Source organism: Mesoplodon densirostris, chromosome 3 (genome assembly GCF_025265405.1).
Source record: "Mesoplodon densirostris isolate mMesDen1 chromosome 3, mMesDen1 primary haplotype, whole genome shotgun sequence".
NCBI classification, from domain to species: Eukaryota; Metazoa; Chordata; class Mammalia; order Artiodactyla; family Ziphiidae; genus Mesoplodon; species Mesoplodon densirostris.
The window spans coordinates 118,744,833-118,761,170 of NC_082663.1; the positions used below are offsets into that span (position 1 = coordinate 118,744,833).

At 44.6% G+C, this 16,338-nt stretch overlaps 1 protein-coding gene across 5 annotated transcripts in view; it reads right to left on the reverse strand.

The window, feature by feature from the left end:
* SIL1 (SIL1 nucleotide exchange factor) overlaps positions 1 to 16,338 on the reverse strand; it is a 303,853-nt gene that overhangs the window by 167,718 nt on the left and 119,797 nt on the right. For all 5 annotated transcript variants that reach the window (XM_060091988.1, XM_060091985.1, XM_060091987.1 and 2 more), the window contains one exon: positions 13,071 to 13,206. In XM_060091988.1, the coding sequence (XP_059947971.1) occupies positions 13,071 to 13,206 (136 nt within the window). The remainder of the gene's footprint in view (positions 1 to 13,070; positions 13,207 to 16,338) is intronic.

The window sequence follows — 16,338 nt, forward strand, 5'->3', positions numbered from 1 at the left end:
ATAACAAACCCAACACAAGTAAGAAAATGGTAATAGGAACATACATATCGATAATTACCTTAAATGTAAATGGATTAAATACTCCAACCAAAAGACACAGACTGGCTGAATGGATACAAAAACAAGACCTGTATATATGCTGTCTACAAGGGACCCATTTCAGACCTAGGGGCACATACAGACTGGAAGTGAGGGGATGGAAAAAGATATTCCATTCAAATGGAAATCAAAAGAAAGCTGAAGTAGCAATTCTCATATCAGAAAAAAATAGAATTTAAAACAAAGACTATTAGAAGAGACAAAGAAGGACACTACATAATGATCAAGGGATCAATCCAAGAAGAAGATATAACAATTCTAAATATTTATGCACCCGACATAGGAGCACCTCAGTACATAAGGCAAATGCTAAAAACCATAAAAGGGGAAATCGACAGTAACACAATCACAGTAGGGGATTTTAACACCCCACTTTCACCAGTGGACAGATCATCCAAAATGAAAATAAATAAGGAAACACAAGCTTTAAATGATACATTAAACAAGATGGACTTAACTGATGTTTATAGGACATTCCATCCAAAAAAACAGAACACACTTTCTTCTCAAGGGCTCACAGAACATTCTCCAGGATAGATCATATCTTGGGTCACAAATCAAGCCTTGGTAAATTTTAGAAAATTGAACTCGTATCAAGTATCTTTTCTGACCACAACGCTATGAGACTAGATATCAATTACAGGAAAAAATCTGTAAAAAATACAAACACATGGAGCCTAAACAATACACTACTTAATAACCAAGAGATCACTGAAGAAATCAAAGAGGAAATCAAAAAATACCTAGAAACAAATGACAATGAAAACATGACGACCCAAAACCTATGGGATACAGCAAAAGCAGTTCTAAGAGGGAAGTTTATAGCAATACAATCCTACCTCAAGAAACAAGAAACATCTCAAATAAACAACCTAACCTTACACCTATAGCAATTAGAGAAAGAAGAACCAAAAAACCCCAAAGTTAGCAGAAAGAAAAAAATCATAAAGATCAGATCAGAAATAAATGAAAAAGAAATGAAGGAAACGATAGCAAAGATCAATAAAACTAAAAGCTGGTTCTTTGAGAAGATAAACAAAATAGATAAACCATTAGCTAGATTCATCAAGAAAAAAAGGAAGAAGACTCAAATCAACAGAATTAGAAATGAAAAAGAAGTAACAACTGACACTGCAGAAATACCAAGGATGAGAGATTACTACAAGCAACTATATGCCAATAAAATGGACAACCTGGAAGAAATGGACAAATTCTTGGAAAGGTACAACCTTCCCAGACTGAACGGGGAAGAAATAGAAAATATAAACAGACCAATCACAAGCACTGAAATTGAAACTGTGATTAAAAATCTTCCAACAAACAAAAGCCCAGGACCAGATGGCTTTACAGGTGAATTCTATCAAATATTTAGAGAACAGCTAACACCTATCCTTCTCAACTCTTCCAAAATATAGCAGAGGGAGGAACACTCCCAAACTCATTCAACAAGGCCACCATCACCCTGATACCAAAACCAGACAAAGATGTCACAAAGAAAGAAAAGTACAGGGCAGTATCACTGATGAACATAGATGCAAAAATCCTCAACAAAATACTAGCAAACAGAATCCAACAGCACATTAAAAGGATCATACACCATGATCAAGTGGGGTTTATCCCAGGAATGCAAGGATTCTTCAATATACGCAAGTCAATCAATGTGATACACCATATTAACAAATTGAAAAATAAAAACCATATGATCATCTCAATAGATGCAGAAAAAGCTTTTGACAAAATCAACACCCATTTATGATAAAAGTCCTCCAGAAAGTAGGCACAGAGGGAACTTACCTCAACATAATAAAGGTTATATATGACAAACCCACAGCCAACATTGTTCTCAATGGTGAAAAACTAAACCATTTCCTCTGAGATCAGGAACAAAATAAGGTTGCCAACTCCCACCACTATTATTCTACATTGTTTTGGAAGTTTTAGCCACAACAATCAGAGAAGAAAGAAAAATAAAAGGAATCCAAATCAGAAAAGAAGTAGTAAAGTTGTCACTGTTTGCAGATGACATGATACTATACATAGAGACTCCTAAAGATGCCACCAGAAAACTACTAGAGCTAATCAATGAATTTGGTAAAGTAGCAGGATACAAAATTAATGCACAGAAATCTCTTGCATTCCTACACACTAATGATGAAAAATCTGAAAGTGAAATTAAGGAACACTCCCATTTACCATTGCAACAAAAGAATAAAATATCTAGGAATGAACCTACCTAAGAAGACAAAAGACCTGTATGCAGAAAACTATAAGACACTGACGAAAGAAATTAAAGATGATACAAATAGATGGAGACATATACCATGTTCTTGGATTGGAAGAATCAACATTGTGAAAATGACTCTACTACCCAAAGCAATCTACAGATTCAATGCAATCCCTATCAAACTACCACTGGCATTTTTCACAGAACTAGAACAAAACATTTCACAATTTGTATGGAAACAAAGAAGACCCCGAATAGCCAAAGCAATCTTGAGAAAGAAAAATGGAGCTGGAGGAATCAGGCTCCCTGACTTCAGACTATACTACAAAGCTACAGTAATCAAGACAGGATGGTACTGGCACAAAAACAGAAAGATAGATCAATGGAACAGGATAGAAAGCCCAGAGATAAACCCATGCACATATGGTCACCTTATCTTTGATAAAGGAGGCAAGAATATACAGTGGACAAAATATAGCTTCTTCAATAAATGGTGCTGGGAAAACTGGACAGCTACATGTAAAAGAATGAAATTAGAACACTCCCTAACACCATACACAAAAATAAACTCAAAATAGATTAAAGACCTAAATGTAAGGCCAGACACTATCAAACTCTTAGAGGAAAACATAGGCAGAACACTCTATGACATAAATCACAGCAAGATCCTTTTTGACCCACCTCCTAGAGAAATGGAAATAAAAGCAAAAATAAATAAATAAATGGGACCTAGTGAAACTTAACAGCTTTTGCACAGCAAAGGAAACCATAAACAAGATGAAAAGACAACACTCAGAATGGGAGAAAATATTTGCAAATGAAGCAACTGACAAAAGATTAATCTCCAAAATTTACAAGCAGCTCATGAAGCTCAATAACAAAAAAACAAACAACCCAATCCCAAAATGGGCAGAAAATCTAAATAGACATTTCTCCAAAGAAGATATATACAGATTGCCAACAACCACATGAAAGAATGCTCAACGTCATTAATTATTAGAGAAATGCAAATCAAAACTACAATGAGATATCATCTCACACCAGTCAGAATGGCCATCATCAAAAAATCTACAAACAATAAATGCTGGAGAGGTTGTGGGGAAAAGGGAACCCTCTTGCACTGTTGGTGGGAATGTAAATTGATACAGCCACTATGGAGAACAGTATGGAGGTTCCTTAAAAAAGTAAAAATAGAACTACCATATGACCCAGCAATCCCACTACTGGGCATATACCCTGAGAAAACGATAATTCAAAAAGAGTCATGTCCCACAATGTTCACTGCAGCTCTATTTACAATCGCCAGGACATGGAAGCAACCTACGTGTCCATCGACAGATGAATGGATAAAGAAGATGTGGCACATACATACAATGGAATGTTACTCAGCCATAAAATGAAACGAAATTGAGTTATTTGTAGTGAGGTGGATGGACCTAGAGCCTGTCATATAGAGTGAAGTAAGTCAGAAAGAGAAAAACAAATACCGTATGCTAACATATATGTATGGAATCAAAAAAAGAAAAAAGAAAAAAAGGTCATGAAGTACCTTGGGGCAGAACGGGAATAAAGACACAGACGTACTAGAGAATGAACTTGAGGACACAAGGAGGGGGAAGGGTAAGCTGGGACAAAGTGAGAGGGTGGCATGGACATATATACACTACTAAACGTAAAATAGATAGCTAGTGGGACACAGCCGCATAGCACAGGGAGATCAGCTCAGTGCTTTGTGACCACCTAGAGGGGTGGGAGGATGGGAGGGAGGGAACACAAGAGGGAAGAGATATGGGGATATATGTATATGTATAGCTGATTCACTCTGTTATAAAGCAGAAACTAACACACCATTGTAAAGCAATTATACTCCAATAAAGATGTTAAAAAAAAAAACAAAACCTCACCTCTGCTCAGATAAACTAATTTTGGCCACAGGTAATCAAATCTGAAAACTTTTTAATCTAAAGAAATGATTCTCTCCTTTCAAACAACTGCATTATACAAACCATAAACAGACTATTCTGAGAACTAAATAAATTAAAATATAAATCAATTTGTTTGTCTTAAATCAACATATTATGGGAAATAAGGCAAGACCAACAACCTACTAGTCTATGAAAAGTAACAAAGCAAAACCCCAACATGAACAGAAATAAAATCAGCCTGATCAGAGCACAAGGAACAAAAGGCTTACAGAGCCCACTGCACACAAGTTCTGCTTCATTCAGGTTCTTTTCAGGCCTGCCTAGAAGATCAGTGGCTAGTGGGATACCACCCTAACTCTGACTTTGAGCACTGCCAAGAGCCTCAAAGAGTCTTGATAATCCCTGTTTCAGAAGAGGGGAGGTTAGAGTAGGTTCAGAGGAGCTTCCACTAAAGCTCTCCCGCTTGCCCCATAGGCCAAAGGTCTCCCTCATCAATCCCAAAGACAATCCAACAGTCTCCTTAATGATCTACCCATCTTTCCTCACACTTCAGCTATCCACTGTCCAGGGCTCACACTGCTCTAGAAAGTCACCAAGCCCACTGGTCCTGGCCCAGAACAAAGTCAGGCTGTCAGTCGTCAACTGGCCCCTGACGCTGGGCAATGCTTAGTTCTGACCTCTTGACTGTCTGAGCAACTTCCTCACAGTGGTTATTCCTTAACCTCGTCATTCCTTAAGCACCCAATCAAGGCCTTCTCTTTCATCATCCAAGGTAAAAGCCCCACCCCTGGCTTGACTCAGAAAATCGAAGACATCTAATGGAAGCTTCCTCAATTTCTCTCTACATCTCTAGTACTCTTCCTTGTTTTTGTCTAGGCTGTGCTTCAAATTTCCAAGGCTCATCACATTCATGAGGCCAAGACTTTCCATCTGCCACCTAAACAACTTTGCCTCATCAATGATCTTCTCTCTGGGATTTCAAATCTGTCAACGGTGCCTCCTTCCCCCTCTGCCTTCCAACGTACACAAAAACTCTCTCCACTCAGCTTCAATGCTTCAGTGTCCCTCTGAAATGAAGAGCTGCCTCTGGGAAGATGTTCCTTCAGGGCCAGACCTCTGTCTTCTCGCAGCATTATATTCCTGCCTGGGGTCTTCCTACACCATAAGCCCAGGCAGGCAAGCCCCTCTGTCAATGCCCACCATGGTATCTCCGACATCAAGCACTATATCTCGAACATTATAGGAGTTCAACAAATGTAACAAGAAATGAATTTTTTGGTGTGGCTATCTGTGAAGTTACCATTTTCATTCTCTTCTTCCACTTATTTTCAAACTCCTCAGACTCAGGAGTTTATATCATCCTTCTTCATTTCCTCATCTCCCATTCACGGCACAGCCCTGAATGGATTAAACTACACACTTATTTTCACATAGTTAGATCTACTGCTTTTCAATTCTCTTTCCTCCTACCACCCCCTATCCTGACAGAGGGGATGCTGTGCACCACCACCATCCCATTATTCTGCTACATATCTCTGCCTCTCCTACCAGGTAGATATACTCTCACTTTTAGAGTGAGAGTTCATGTCATCCTCCCCTTCATTGCTTCCTACCTGTCCTCTTCTCTACCTAGTCAAATATTATCTCCTCTTAAGTTACCAATCAAGTTCTACCTCTAGTACTGTGACAAACCTAGGAATGGAACAAGCTCTGGAAAAGGGCCTCTCATTCCAGCTCCAGGTCAGTCCTTGAGAGCTATTCCCAGCCCTGGTTAATCCCAACGTTGGAGATGGCCTAGACAGTCTTAGCCAGTAGGGCGAGGGCAATATTAGAGAAAGAAGGGAAGTCGAGGCTCCACAGATTCTCTGAATTAAAGCCAAGCCCTGGGTATGAGGGCCGGAACTGGTTTTGGCAGCTAGTTTTCCATTATCCCTAATCCAGTCTAAGTTTTTTTATTTAAGTCAGTTTGCGGGTCCCGATCTTTGAAAGCTGAGGCTGCGCAACTCTAAGTACTCTTTATTAAACCTCAGAGAGAACCGGTAGATGGAGGAAGGAGAGGAAGGGGAGAATAAGGGCCTAGGGTGAGCATTAAGCATATAAACGCTTGTTAGAAAGCAGATGTCCAACCATCCAAGTCCACAGACTGCAAACTGGACCCTGGCCTGCCCCATCCAGGTACTTAAGGCCAAAGCCCAGGCAGAGATGCTCTGGTGCCAGTACAGTGCTCAGCCAGCTAGTCTCAAAGTGGCCTCAACCTTGACAGTGGCCATCCTGCCCTGGCCTCCACCTGCTCCCCCCAGGGGGGTGTGGAATTTGGCTGCCATGGGGCAGTGGTCAGCCATCCTGGGAGAAGTCCACATATGGGAAATGGTGTCTCTCTGAAATGAAGAGCTCTAAACTGTCCTTATGGAGCCATGTGGGGCCTTCATGTACTCCAGCCCACCATTATTTTCTCTCCCAGTACAGGGTAATTTGGAGCCTCTGACATTGCTCCTACAGGTCTCAAGAGGCCTGGCATCCTGCTATGCCCCCAGCAGTTCCCTGACAAACTCATACTGATAAGGAATAAAGGAGATGCTCAGAGTAGAGACGCTTAACAAAGGCTAGGGAGGTGGCAGTAATGGGGGAGATGGACTAGAAGTATAGGCAGGAGAGAAACAAATGAAGTTCTCGGGGAATCCCCAGAAGACTTGAAAGGTTTCAAAGTAGGGGAGGGAGGCACTCTGCAGAAGGAGGCAGCACCAAAGATAAGCTCTGCTCAACACCTCATGCTGAAAAGTTGCTGGAGATAGCAACTTGTGTTCAAGAGAGGACGCAGATTACCATACCACACAAAAGGCACGCAGTTTCCTCTATCCCGCCCCTGCTCCACCTCTCCAGCGCTGCTCTGAGCCAGGGTGAAAGATCATCCAACAGAGGCCCCTTGCTATAACCCTCCCTCAGGCCATTACCTCCCGCTGGCAGTCAAGAAGTCCCAACCTCCCCACTCTCATGAGCAAGAGGAGCTTAGGTATGAACTGCCCTTAACCAATACTCCTACTCTCACCCACCGCTCATAGGCTTCGAGGTGTGTGTGTGCCTGTGTGTGAACGATGGGACACAAGCGGGTCATACTCTTGTGGACCATCTTGGGGAATGAGATAACCTGTAAGGAAGATCCCTCCTGACTAGGGAAGGAAAGGAGGGTCACCTGCCTCCCAATCACAGAGCTGGGTAGGTGGCAGAAGGCACTGGGAGCTTTGCCCCTTAGTCCCACCTCAATTGTAGCCTGTGGTATTAAAAAAAAAAAAAGTATCTGGTCTTTATCCCTGGTTCCTGAAATGACTCTTGCAGGGGATGGGGGGATGGGTGTGGGGGGGGGGCGGGGGGTGGAATTAGGTAACATCAAGATGGGGGCAGGTCACCAGAAAGACCAAGCCTTGATTAGACAGTTGGAACCTTTAGCCCCACCTCCAGGGAGGAAAGGGGGGCTGGAGACTGAGTTCAATCTCCAATGGCCAATGACTTAATCAATCACACGCCTAAATAATGAAACCTCCATAAAAGCCCCTAGGGGGCTTCCAAGAGCTTCTGATTGGTGAACACCTAGAAGTACTAGGAGGGCAGTGTGTCCAGACAGGGCATGAAAGCTCTGTACCCCACCCCTCATACCTTCTATGCATCTCTTCCACTTGGCTATTCTGAGTTGTAGCCTTTATAAAAAACCAGTAAACATAAGTAAGGTGTTTTCCTGAGTTCTGTGAGCTGTTCTAGCAAATTATCAAACCTGAGGAGGGAACTGTGGGAATCCCTAATTTATAGCTGGTCAGTCACAAGTCCAGTGGCCTGGGACTTGTGACTAGCATCTGAATTAGAGGCAGTGGGACTGAGCCCTTTAACTGTGGGATCTGACACTAATTCCAGGTAGATAGTGTCAGAATTGAGTTGAATTATTGGATACCCAGTTGGTGTCTGAGGATTGGAAGATCACACAGCCTCTTCTAAGCTGCAAGGGGCCAAAGGCCTCACAAAGACAATCCTGCAGAGTCACCCAGACCAGAGTCAGGTGTTCCTTCAGACAGATGTCCAGGGCCTGCAGGAAATCAGACTCCTCCCTTAAATGCCTGAAACAGAGTAGTTGGTCTACCATAAATGAGGTTTTTAAAATTCAATTCCCTCCTATTGCTCGTGCAGATCTGAAATGATCTGACCAGATGGCTGGTGCTCTATAATTCTTGGATTGCTCTCATCAGTTGTTGATGATTTAGACTTTTTTTTTTTTTAACCACCTCACATGAACGTGTTCCTGCACAGGCTTCCTGTATGCTCCCATCAAGTGGCTCTTTGTGCTAATGCCAATATTCCAGAGGCTCTCACACAGTATTTCAGAGCCTGCAAGTCACCTCAGGTCAATAAGAAGCTCCAGGTCTAAGCTTCCCTGAACCCATATGAGGCCAACATATAGCACTGGGTAAGGGGCAGAAGAAGAGAGGCCTTTGCTCAGATAGCCTCATCGCCTCCATTTTTCCTTCAGGTCCCCAAGGAAAGGGAGGCAGCAGCAAAGGTGTATTTTTAAAATGACAACTATAGCCATTTATTGAGTATTTCCTATGTGCCAGGCCCAGAGTGAAACATTTTACACATGTTAATCTTGTTTCAGTCTCACACCATCTCTGTGAAGTAGGTATTTTCATCCCTATTTCCATATGAGGAAACTAAGGTTCAGAGATTCTAATCAAACTGACCAAGGCCACACAGCTCAAAAAGAGAACTGAAGGTGGGTTTGGAGGTTTAGCATCATAAAATTTGACTCAAAGTTCCACCAAGATCTCAGGGATAGAGAGAAGGCCCTGGCCTGGCCTCCCCATACCCTCCTTAGTGCCCTCATTGAGCACAGGACACTACCACCAGGACATCCAAAACACTTTTTTTCTCTGTATCCTCTGTGAGACCATAAGCTACTGGAAGGCAGGGGTCATGTCCCATTTGTTACCCAGAAGGACATTATGGTACAGTGGTTAGAAGCTCAAGCTAGATCTGAATTCTGTCTCTACCACCTACTGGTCATTTGGCTAAGTCACTTATCTCTGAGACTCATTTCTGTCTATGAAAATGAGGGTAGTTATAGCACCTGCCCTCAAAAGATGCCTGGCACAGTCGATGCTAAGTAAATGTGAGCTATTATCTGTCTCTGGCTACCAGTACAGTGCCTGGCACAAAGTAGGATCTCAGGAAATGCCCAGGGAGCAAAAGGCCCACAATATCTGGCTGTGACCAGTTTTCTCTAATAACAAGTGCACAGGCACAAAGCCTGGGATACAGGGGTCCTCAGCCCTAGGACAAATTCCTGAGTTCCCTGCCCAGAACCCACAGGACCTGCCAGCAAACAGCTTTCCTCTGCTTGTTTGTGAACAGCTGATGCTGAATCCACACTCAAATGCTTGCTGTGCCTCTGTAAGGTATGACAGATCCCAAAATAAACCAGGAGAGAAAGAGAGAGACAGGAAAATCACTTCCAGGAAGAAGCGACTCGTAGTGAGGATGCTGACAGTAATAACAGAGGCAGGGAGACTTCAGGAGGGTGGCCTACAGCTACTCCAAGGCTAAGTGACTGGGGCCCAACTCCTATCTGGCCTGGTAGGAAGGTCCATGAAGTTACGGGTTGGTCCCCTGGTATTCCAGGCCACAGCAGGCAGTCAGGAAATCTGCCTTCAAATGAGCCCAGTGTCCCCTCCTTGAGACCTGAGGACAACAGAGATGAGGTCCTCCCTTCAGAGACCTAAAGAGACAGAAGGTACTGAACTGAAATCAATAACTGTCAACATAAACTAGCCATTTTGCCATTCTCTTAAAAGTCCCCAAAAGATATTCCATCATCTTCCTATGCCACGCACCTAGCTCTCAGGCAGGAAATGCTGTACTAACCCCTTCTGCTCCCGTATCAAAATTCTCCCTGGAAGGAAAGAGGGAGAACATTCCATGACCGTGGAAGTCTCTCCTTGTCACCATAAGTTCCCTTCCCTATCTAAAGCCAGAAAGGACAGGAAGGCTACATTCTCATGTACCCTCACTGGCATCCAATTCCACAATCAAGTTTAAGGAGTGGCACAAATGGCAAATTTACCATTAAAAATCAGAACTGCTGTGTACTGAGTAATGTCTACATGTTGGGAATCCTCAAAACAGCCTCTGCAGCAGGCAGGGCAGGACATTTCCCCGACATCACCAATGGGGGAAATGAAGGGCAGAAGGATTCAGTGACTTGCCCAAGATCCCCTAAGTAGCAAAGCTAGGATTTGAACCCAGGACTGGCTCGGTCTAAAGTCTGTGCTTGGGACTTCCCTGTTGGTCCAGTGCTAAAGAATCTGCCTTACAATGCAGGGGATGTGGGTTCGATCCCTGGTCAGGGAACTAAGATCCCACACGCCACAGGGCAACTAAGCCTGCACGCCACAACTACTGAGCTCACGCACCTCAACTAGAGCCCGCGTGCTGCAAACTACGGAGCCCACGCGCTCTGGAACCCACGCACCACAACTAGAGTAAAGCCCGCGCACCACAACCAAGAGCCCGTGTGCCGCAACAAAAGATTCCCCCATGCCTCAACAAAGATCCTGCATGCTGCAACTAAGACCCGACACAGCCAAAAATAAATAAGATAAATAAATGAATAATAAATAAATCTTTAAAAAATAAAATAAAGTCTGTGCTCTTTACCACTAAATTATACTACCTCCTCACTTATCTACTCACCCTGGGACTGGCTACATTCCTTTTAACCTTTCAGTAGCTGTGATGGAAGCTCCCAGGCAGCATTCGTTATGTGGTGAATTAAATATACTCTGATTAAAGGCAAGTGCCAGCTATCCACATAGACCACTGAGATGTCAATTTCCTACCAACAGACATAACATATAAAACCTTAATATACACACAGAACACCTCGATCCTGTCCTGGGACCTAAGAGAGTCTTGTCTGCCTCGACAGTACCAGACTCTGAATCACCACACATCAAACCCTGAGGCCATAACAAACCTCTCACCTTCCCTCCCCTCACTGGTCCTGCTTTGGGGGTGAGTGTAGGTGAAATGAAAAACACTCTTGGGATATGGGGCAAGCATGTCTGGACCTAGACTTGCTTTGCCCCCATTGCTGAGTGTCTGTGCTCAAGCACAACACCCCAGCCTTTGGGGCAGCTTCAAGGGACTTTGCGGCAGAACAACTTATAAGGGGCTCTTGAGAAACTAGAAGGCAGAAGATGACGCCAATGGGGCAACAAGTTAAATATAAAAATCGGTACTCCACTCTAATTCTCCAGGAGGTGCTCAGAGCCCTCAGCCTGCCCTTGTTACACAGGCTCTGGCCCTCCCTCCCCAAAGATACAAAAAGGGCTCTTTTGCTTAACCATGAACAGGAGCCCCACTGCCCAGAGGCTGGGCAAGGGCCCTGGGTCAGAACTTTCAGGCCTGTTCTGCAATGTGGACTGGGGTCTTGAAGGGTGCCACAGGAAAAGAGACGGTAGGAGTAGGGATGACAGGACATTGACCTCCATCGGCTCAAGGTACTTGCCTGGTTAAAAGTGGTACAACCACTTTTAATCACATAAAATCAGTGGATACAGCGTACATCCTCCACTTCCCACACCCTGAGAGCCCCTCTAGTTTTAGTCTCCAAAGACCAGGGGGCTCAGTTCTCAGGGAAGGTAGAGGAGGGCAGCCAGAGGTTGGATCTGCTAAACCCAGTACCTCTGTCCCTAAAATCTCCCTCTACCCAACTCCATTAGCACCTACTTGGTTTCCTTGGTGATTCATCACTCTTCTGTGGCAGCAACTACCCGCATGCAAGCCCAGCAGGAGTGATATTGCTACCAGATAGTTGGCTGGCACAGCAAACGCTGCCCCTGCCAGCACAGCAGCAATGGGGGCAGTGAGGACATGGTGATGAATATCAGCAAGGAGTTGATGAAACTATACTCTGGCAGCTGCCAGGGCTTGCCATCCACCCGCCACAGTGCAGAACGCAAATAGCCTACTCCTGAGAATGGGCTCAAGTGTCACCACAGTCGGGCTCCAGCCAAGGACAGCTGGGACTCTAGAAGGACAAGTGGGAGGAAGATGGGTCCAGACTGGGGTCAATGACATAGGACAAGTTGGCTGGATGACATAGGTCAAGTCACCTAACCTCTCTGAGCATCAATGTTTTCATCTGAATATAAAGACAATAATAGCTCCTATTATTGTGAAGACTGAACAAGATTATGCACATGAAGCACGTAGCACAGTATCTGAATGTGGTAAACACCACAACTGCTGGCTTTTTTCATTATTATTTTAAGCCCTGGGCCCAGGGCCATAAAAGGGTTAGAAAGTTGTTCCTTCTGAGGATGCTCCATTTAAAAACCAGGCCAGGAACAGCCCCTGTTTCTTGGCACAGGTTCCTTTAACAACAGAAAACTCCTGCCCCACACCAGTGCTCCGGACTCTCCCATGAACAATATTTCAGCAGCACTAAGCCGAGCAGCAGAGCCCAAAATAGCATTTGCAGAGTGAGGCACATGTCACTGCCTCTCCTGTGCTTCAGAAGTGCAAGGAAAGAAAGTTTTCTATCACTTGCTCCAAAAGCTCGGCCACCCACCACCTGCCTTCCTTCCAGGGCACTCAGATGCCACAGTTTCTGTTCTGCAAGAAAACTAAGGTCCTTGAGTCCTGCAGCAGCAGCCACCCTTACTCCCCTCCAGGAGGCCAGAGAGGGGGTGTTCCTTCAAAACAGCCCTGGGGGGAGAAAGGACATACACATTTTGAATTTCAAGTGTGTTTCCTGGGGACAGCGCTGGGCTTGGTACCTGGCCGAAGTGCCTGCCACTCATGGGTCGGGTGAAACACCTCCAGGACCTTGGGATCCAGCTCCTCCTCTTCTGTGGTTTCCTTTCTCTCTGTTTCTTTGGTGCTGCTCTCCTCTGGGTTGGTCAGTGCAAACTCCTTCAGAGAAAGGAAAAAACAGGGCATGAACCACCACAGTTGCGTACCAGGCAAGCAGAAAGAAAATGGCCTGGGGCAGTACACCCTTCTCCTCCTTGCCCTTCCTGCCCTCCTTAGCCCTGTTTGGACCTTTCACAAGGTTAGTGTCAGACCAGTACAAGTGAGGTGATATGGTTAAATTAACACAGTATGTGTTGTGTGTATATGGCACTTTTGTATATGCATTAAAAAAAAAAACTCCAGAAGGTTCCACACTATCTTGAGGGAGTTAAGGGAACATACTGGGGAGAGGGGTTGACAAAACGAGACAATAAGAGCCTTTTACTTTTTACTTGATAAGCTCCTATCCTGTTTGATGTTTAAAATTCATACCTATTACTCTTACAATTAAAAACTAAAGATATTTATAAAAGAAAAAACATACATATGAATAGGAAAGTAAGGCCTCAAATGGTCAACACAGATGTACAAAAGTTGGCAGCTAAGGCCCAATTAATTCCTAAGCAGCCCAGCAGGGCAGAGTAAGGGCGTGGGTACCTTCATTACCCAGGGTACCTATGGAGCATAAATGACCTCTTAGGGCATTCCAATCCATGGAAGAAGGGGTACAAGTGGGAAGGTGCAAGTCCAGCTGGGCTGAGGGAGGAAGATGCCCGGGTTGGAAACCTCTTCCTAAAACCTGTTTCCTTCCACCCCATGGAGAGCATGGAGGATTAATGAGATGCTGTAGAGCACTTTGAGCTCAGGAGACAGAGATGTAACATAAATACAAAGTATTATTCATCTTGCTCCTTCCCAGCCTCCAATCCTTCCTGTCCCATTTTTAAACCTATTCTTGCATAAAAGCAGTAAGGCCTCAGGAAATTGGAACCAGAGGGTTCCAGAGCTCTGGGAAATTACATTTGGGAGGGCAAAGAGGAACCCACACTAGAACACTGGGAGATTATTTCAGCCCTTCCACCTCCCCCGCCATCACTTTTCCTCCACCTCCCAATTCTTCCCATAATAAGAGTAAGGTTTTGTTTGTTTGTTTGTTTGTTTGTTTGTTTGTTGCAGTACGGGGGCCTCTCACTGTTGTGGCCTCACCCGTTGCGGAGCACAGGCTCCGGACGCGCAGGCTCAGCGGCCATGGCTCACGGGCCTAGCTGCTCTGCGGCATGTGGGATCTTCCCGGACCGGGGCACGAAGCTGCGACCCCTGCATTGGCAGGCAGACTCTCAACCACTGCGCCACCAGGGAAGCCCAAGAGTAAGTATTTTTCATGGATTCTTCCTATGAACCCAAACCTGTGCTAGATACTTTAAGTAGATCTCATTTTGGTCTCCCGAACAATTCTAATCCTACATGGGAGGTAACAATGTATCCCTTTCAATGTGCCCCAGCACAAATCTGAGCTCAAAAGAAAACAAGGGGGCTTCCCTGGTGGCGCAGTGGTTAAGAGTCCACCTGCCGATGCAGGCGACACAGGTTCGTGCCCCAGTCCAGGAAGATCCCACATGCCGCGGAGCGGCTAGGCCTGTGAGCCATGGCCACTGAGCCTGTGCATCCGGAGCCTGTGCTCCGCAATGGGAGAGGCCACAACAGTGAGAGGCCCTCATACCGCAAAAAAAAAAAAAAAAAAAGAAAAGAAAAGAAAAGAAGGAACAGAGAGTAGATGTGTGTGAGACTAAAGAGAAGACAGACCGGCAGGAAGCTCCGTGCATTCTAAGGGCACGGACATCAAACTTTCAACAGCTGAGTTTCCTGAGGGCAGGCACCGTGTCAGTCTCTTTCACCACTGTATACCCCTTGCCTAGCCCAGGGCTTAGTTTGTAATCACGCAACAAAGGAACAAAAGAAGGCCTTCCTCCTACAGACAGGTATGTCTTTTTGGATGTCTTTTGGAGGCAAGTCCAAAGAGTTTGCTGGAAGCCAGGAACTAGCCCCACACTCCAGAACAAAGACCACTTTGTCCACTAAGTACCTGCAGCCTATGTACTCCAGGGCCCAGCCATGCTGGTCAGTCTCTGCCAAAAGCACCATACACGAGACTATGGGACTAGAAGACCGTTAATAAGATTTACCTTAGAAGTATGTGGACTAAATGCCTCCAGAGGCCAGGCAGGGATGGATGTAAATGAGAGCTGTGTGCCAGGTGTAAAAACAACCAGGAGTGGTGGGACTGTGAAAACTGGAGTCCTCCTGCCTTGACTAAGAAACACAGCTGCTACTCAGCTGCTCCACCACTGCCACGAAGGCATTCAACTTGATGAGAAGCAAAAATCCAGATTTTTATGTGACATTTTCTTACTTTTAGAACACTAAGAGGGCCAAACTAAACATCTCTAAGCTTTACATTACAACTCTTGCTTTAGTGTATCTATTAGCCAGTTAACTCCTAGCAGGTACAGTTGTAATCAAGTAACCAAATCCTCAACATCAAGAGAAGCAGAAAGAGGCAAGGGTAATGGTGATGATGAAAATATGGCAGAAAGCCCAATCCAGGCAAGGCTAGTGTTCATTCTGATGAGTAGGGGCTGAGAAAGCCTCTTTTTCTAGATCTTTAATGAGATTAATGGAGTAGGTTCAAGAAGAAGGATTACAACAAGATATGAACCATTGAGACACATGCTTCAAGCCCTAGGAAAGCCAAACGCTTTCTGCAACAATCCCATCACTGCTCAAAATGTTTTTTAAGCTTCCTCTTGGTATCATCTTTGAACCATATTTTAAGTTACACACAGACACACACACACACACTCACAATCTGCCATTATTTTACAGATCACCTGTTTTTAGTAGAGGTGATATAAATTTGGTGTTCCCGTCTGGTCAGCTCACCCTGTTCACCAAATCTGGCTCTGAGTGACTTTGGCAAGCACTGAGGGAGGTTCAGTCACACAAACATACTACAAGCTGGACAATCACTTCAAAGGTGGAAGTACAGAAAAGGTTTTCAGGAAAAGCAGCATCATGGAGGTGAGGTTGTAATGATAACAGTAGCTACCATTTATTAAGCCCTTACCCATATTCCCAGAACTGGTCTGAAGTGCCTTCCATGCCTCACAACTCATCCAAGTTTCATCTATGAAGCACATACTTTTATTCCCATTTTACACGTACAGGGCCTGTGCAAAACCACACTGCTGAGAA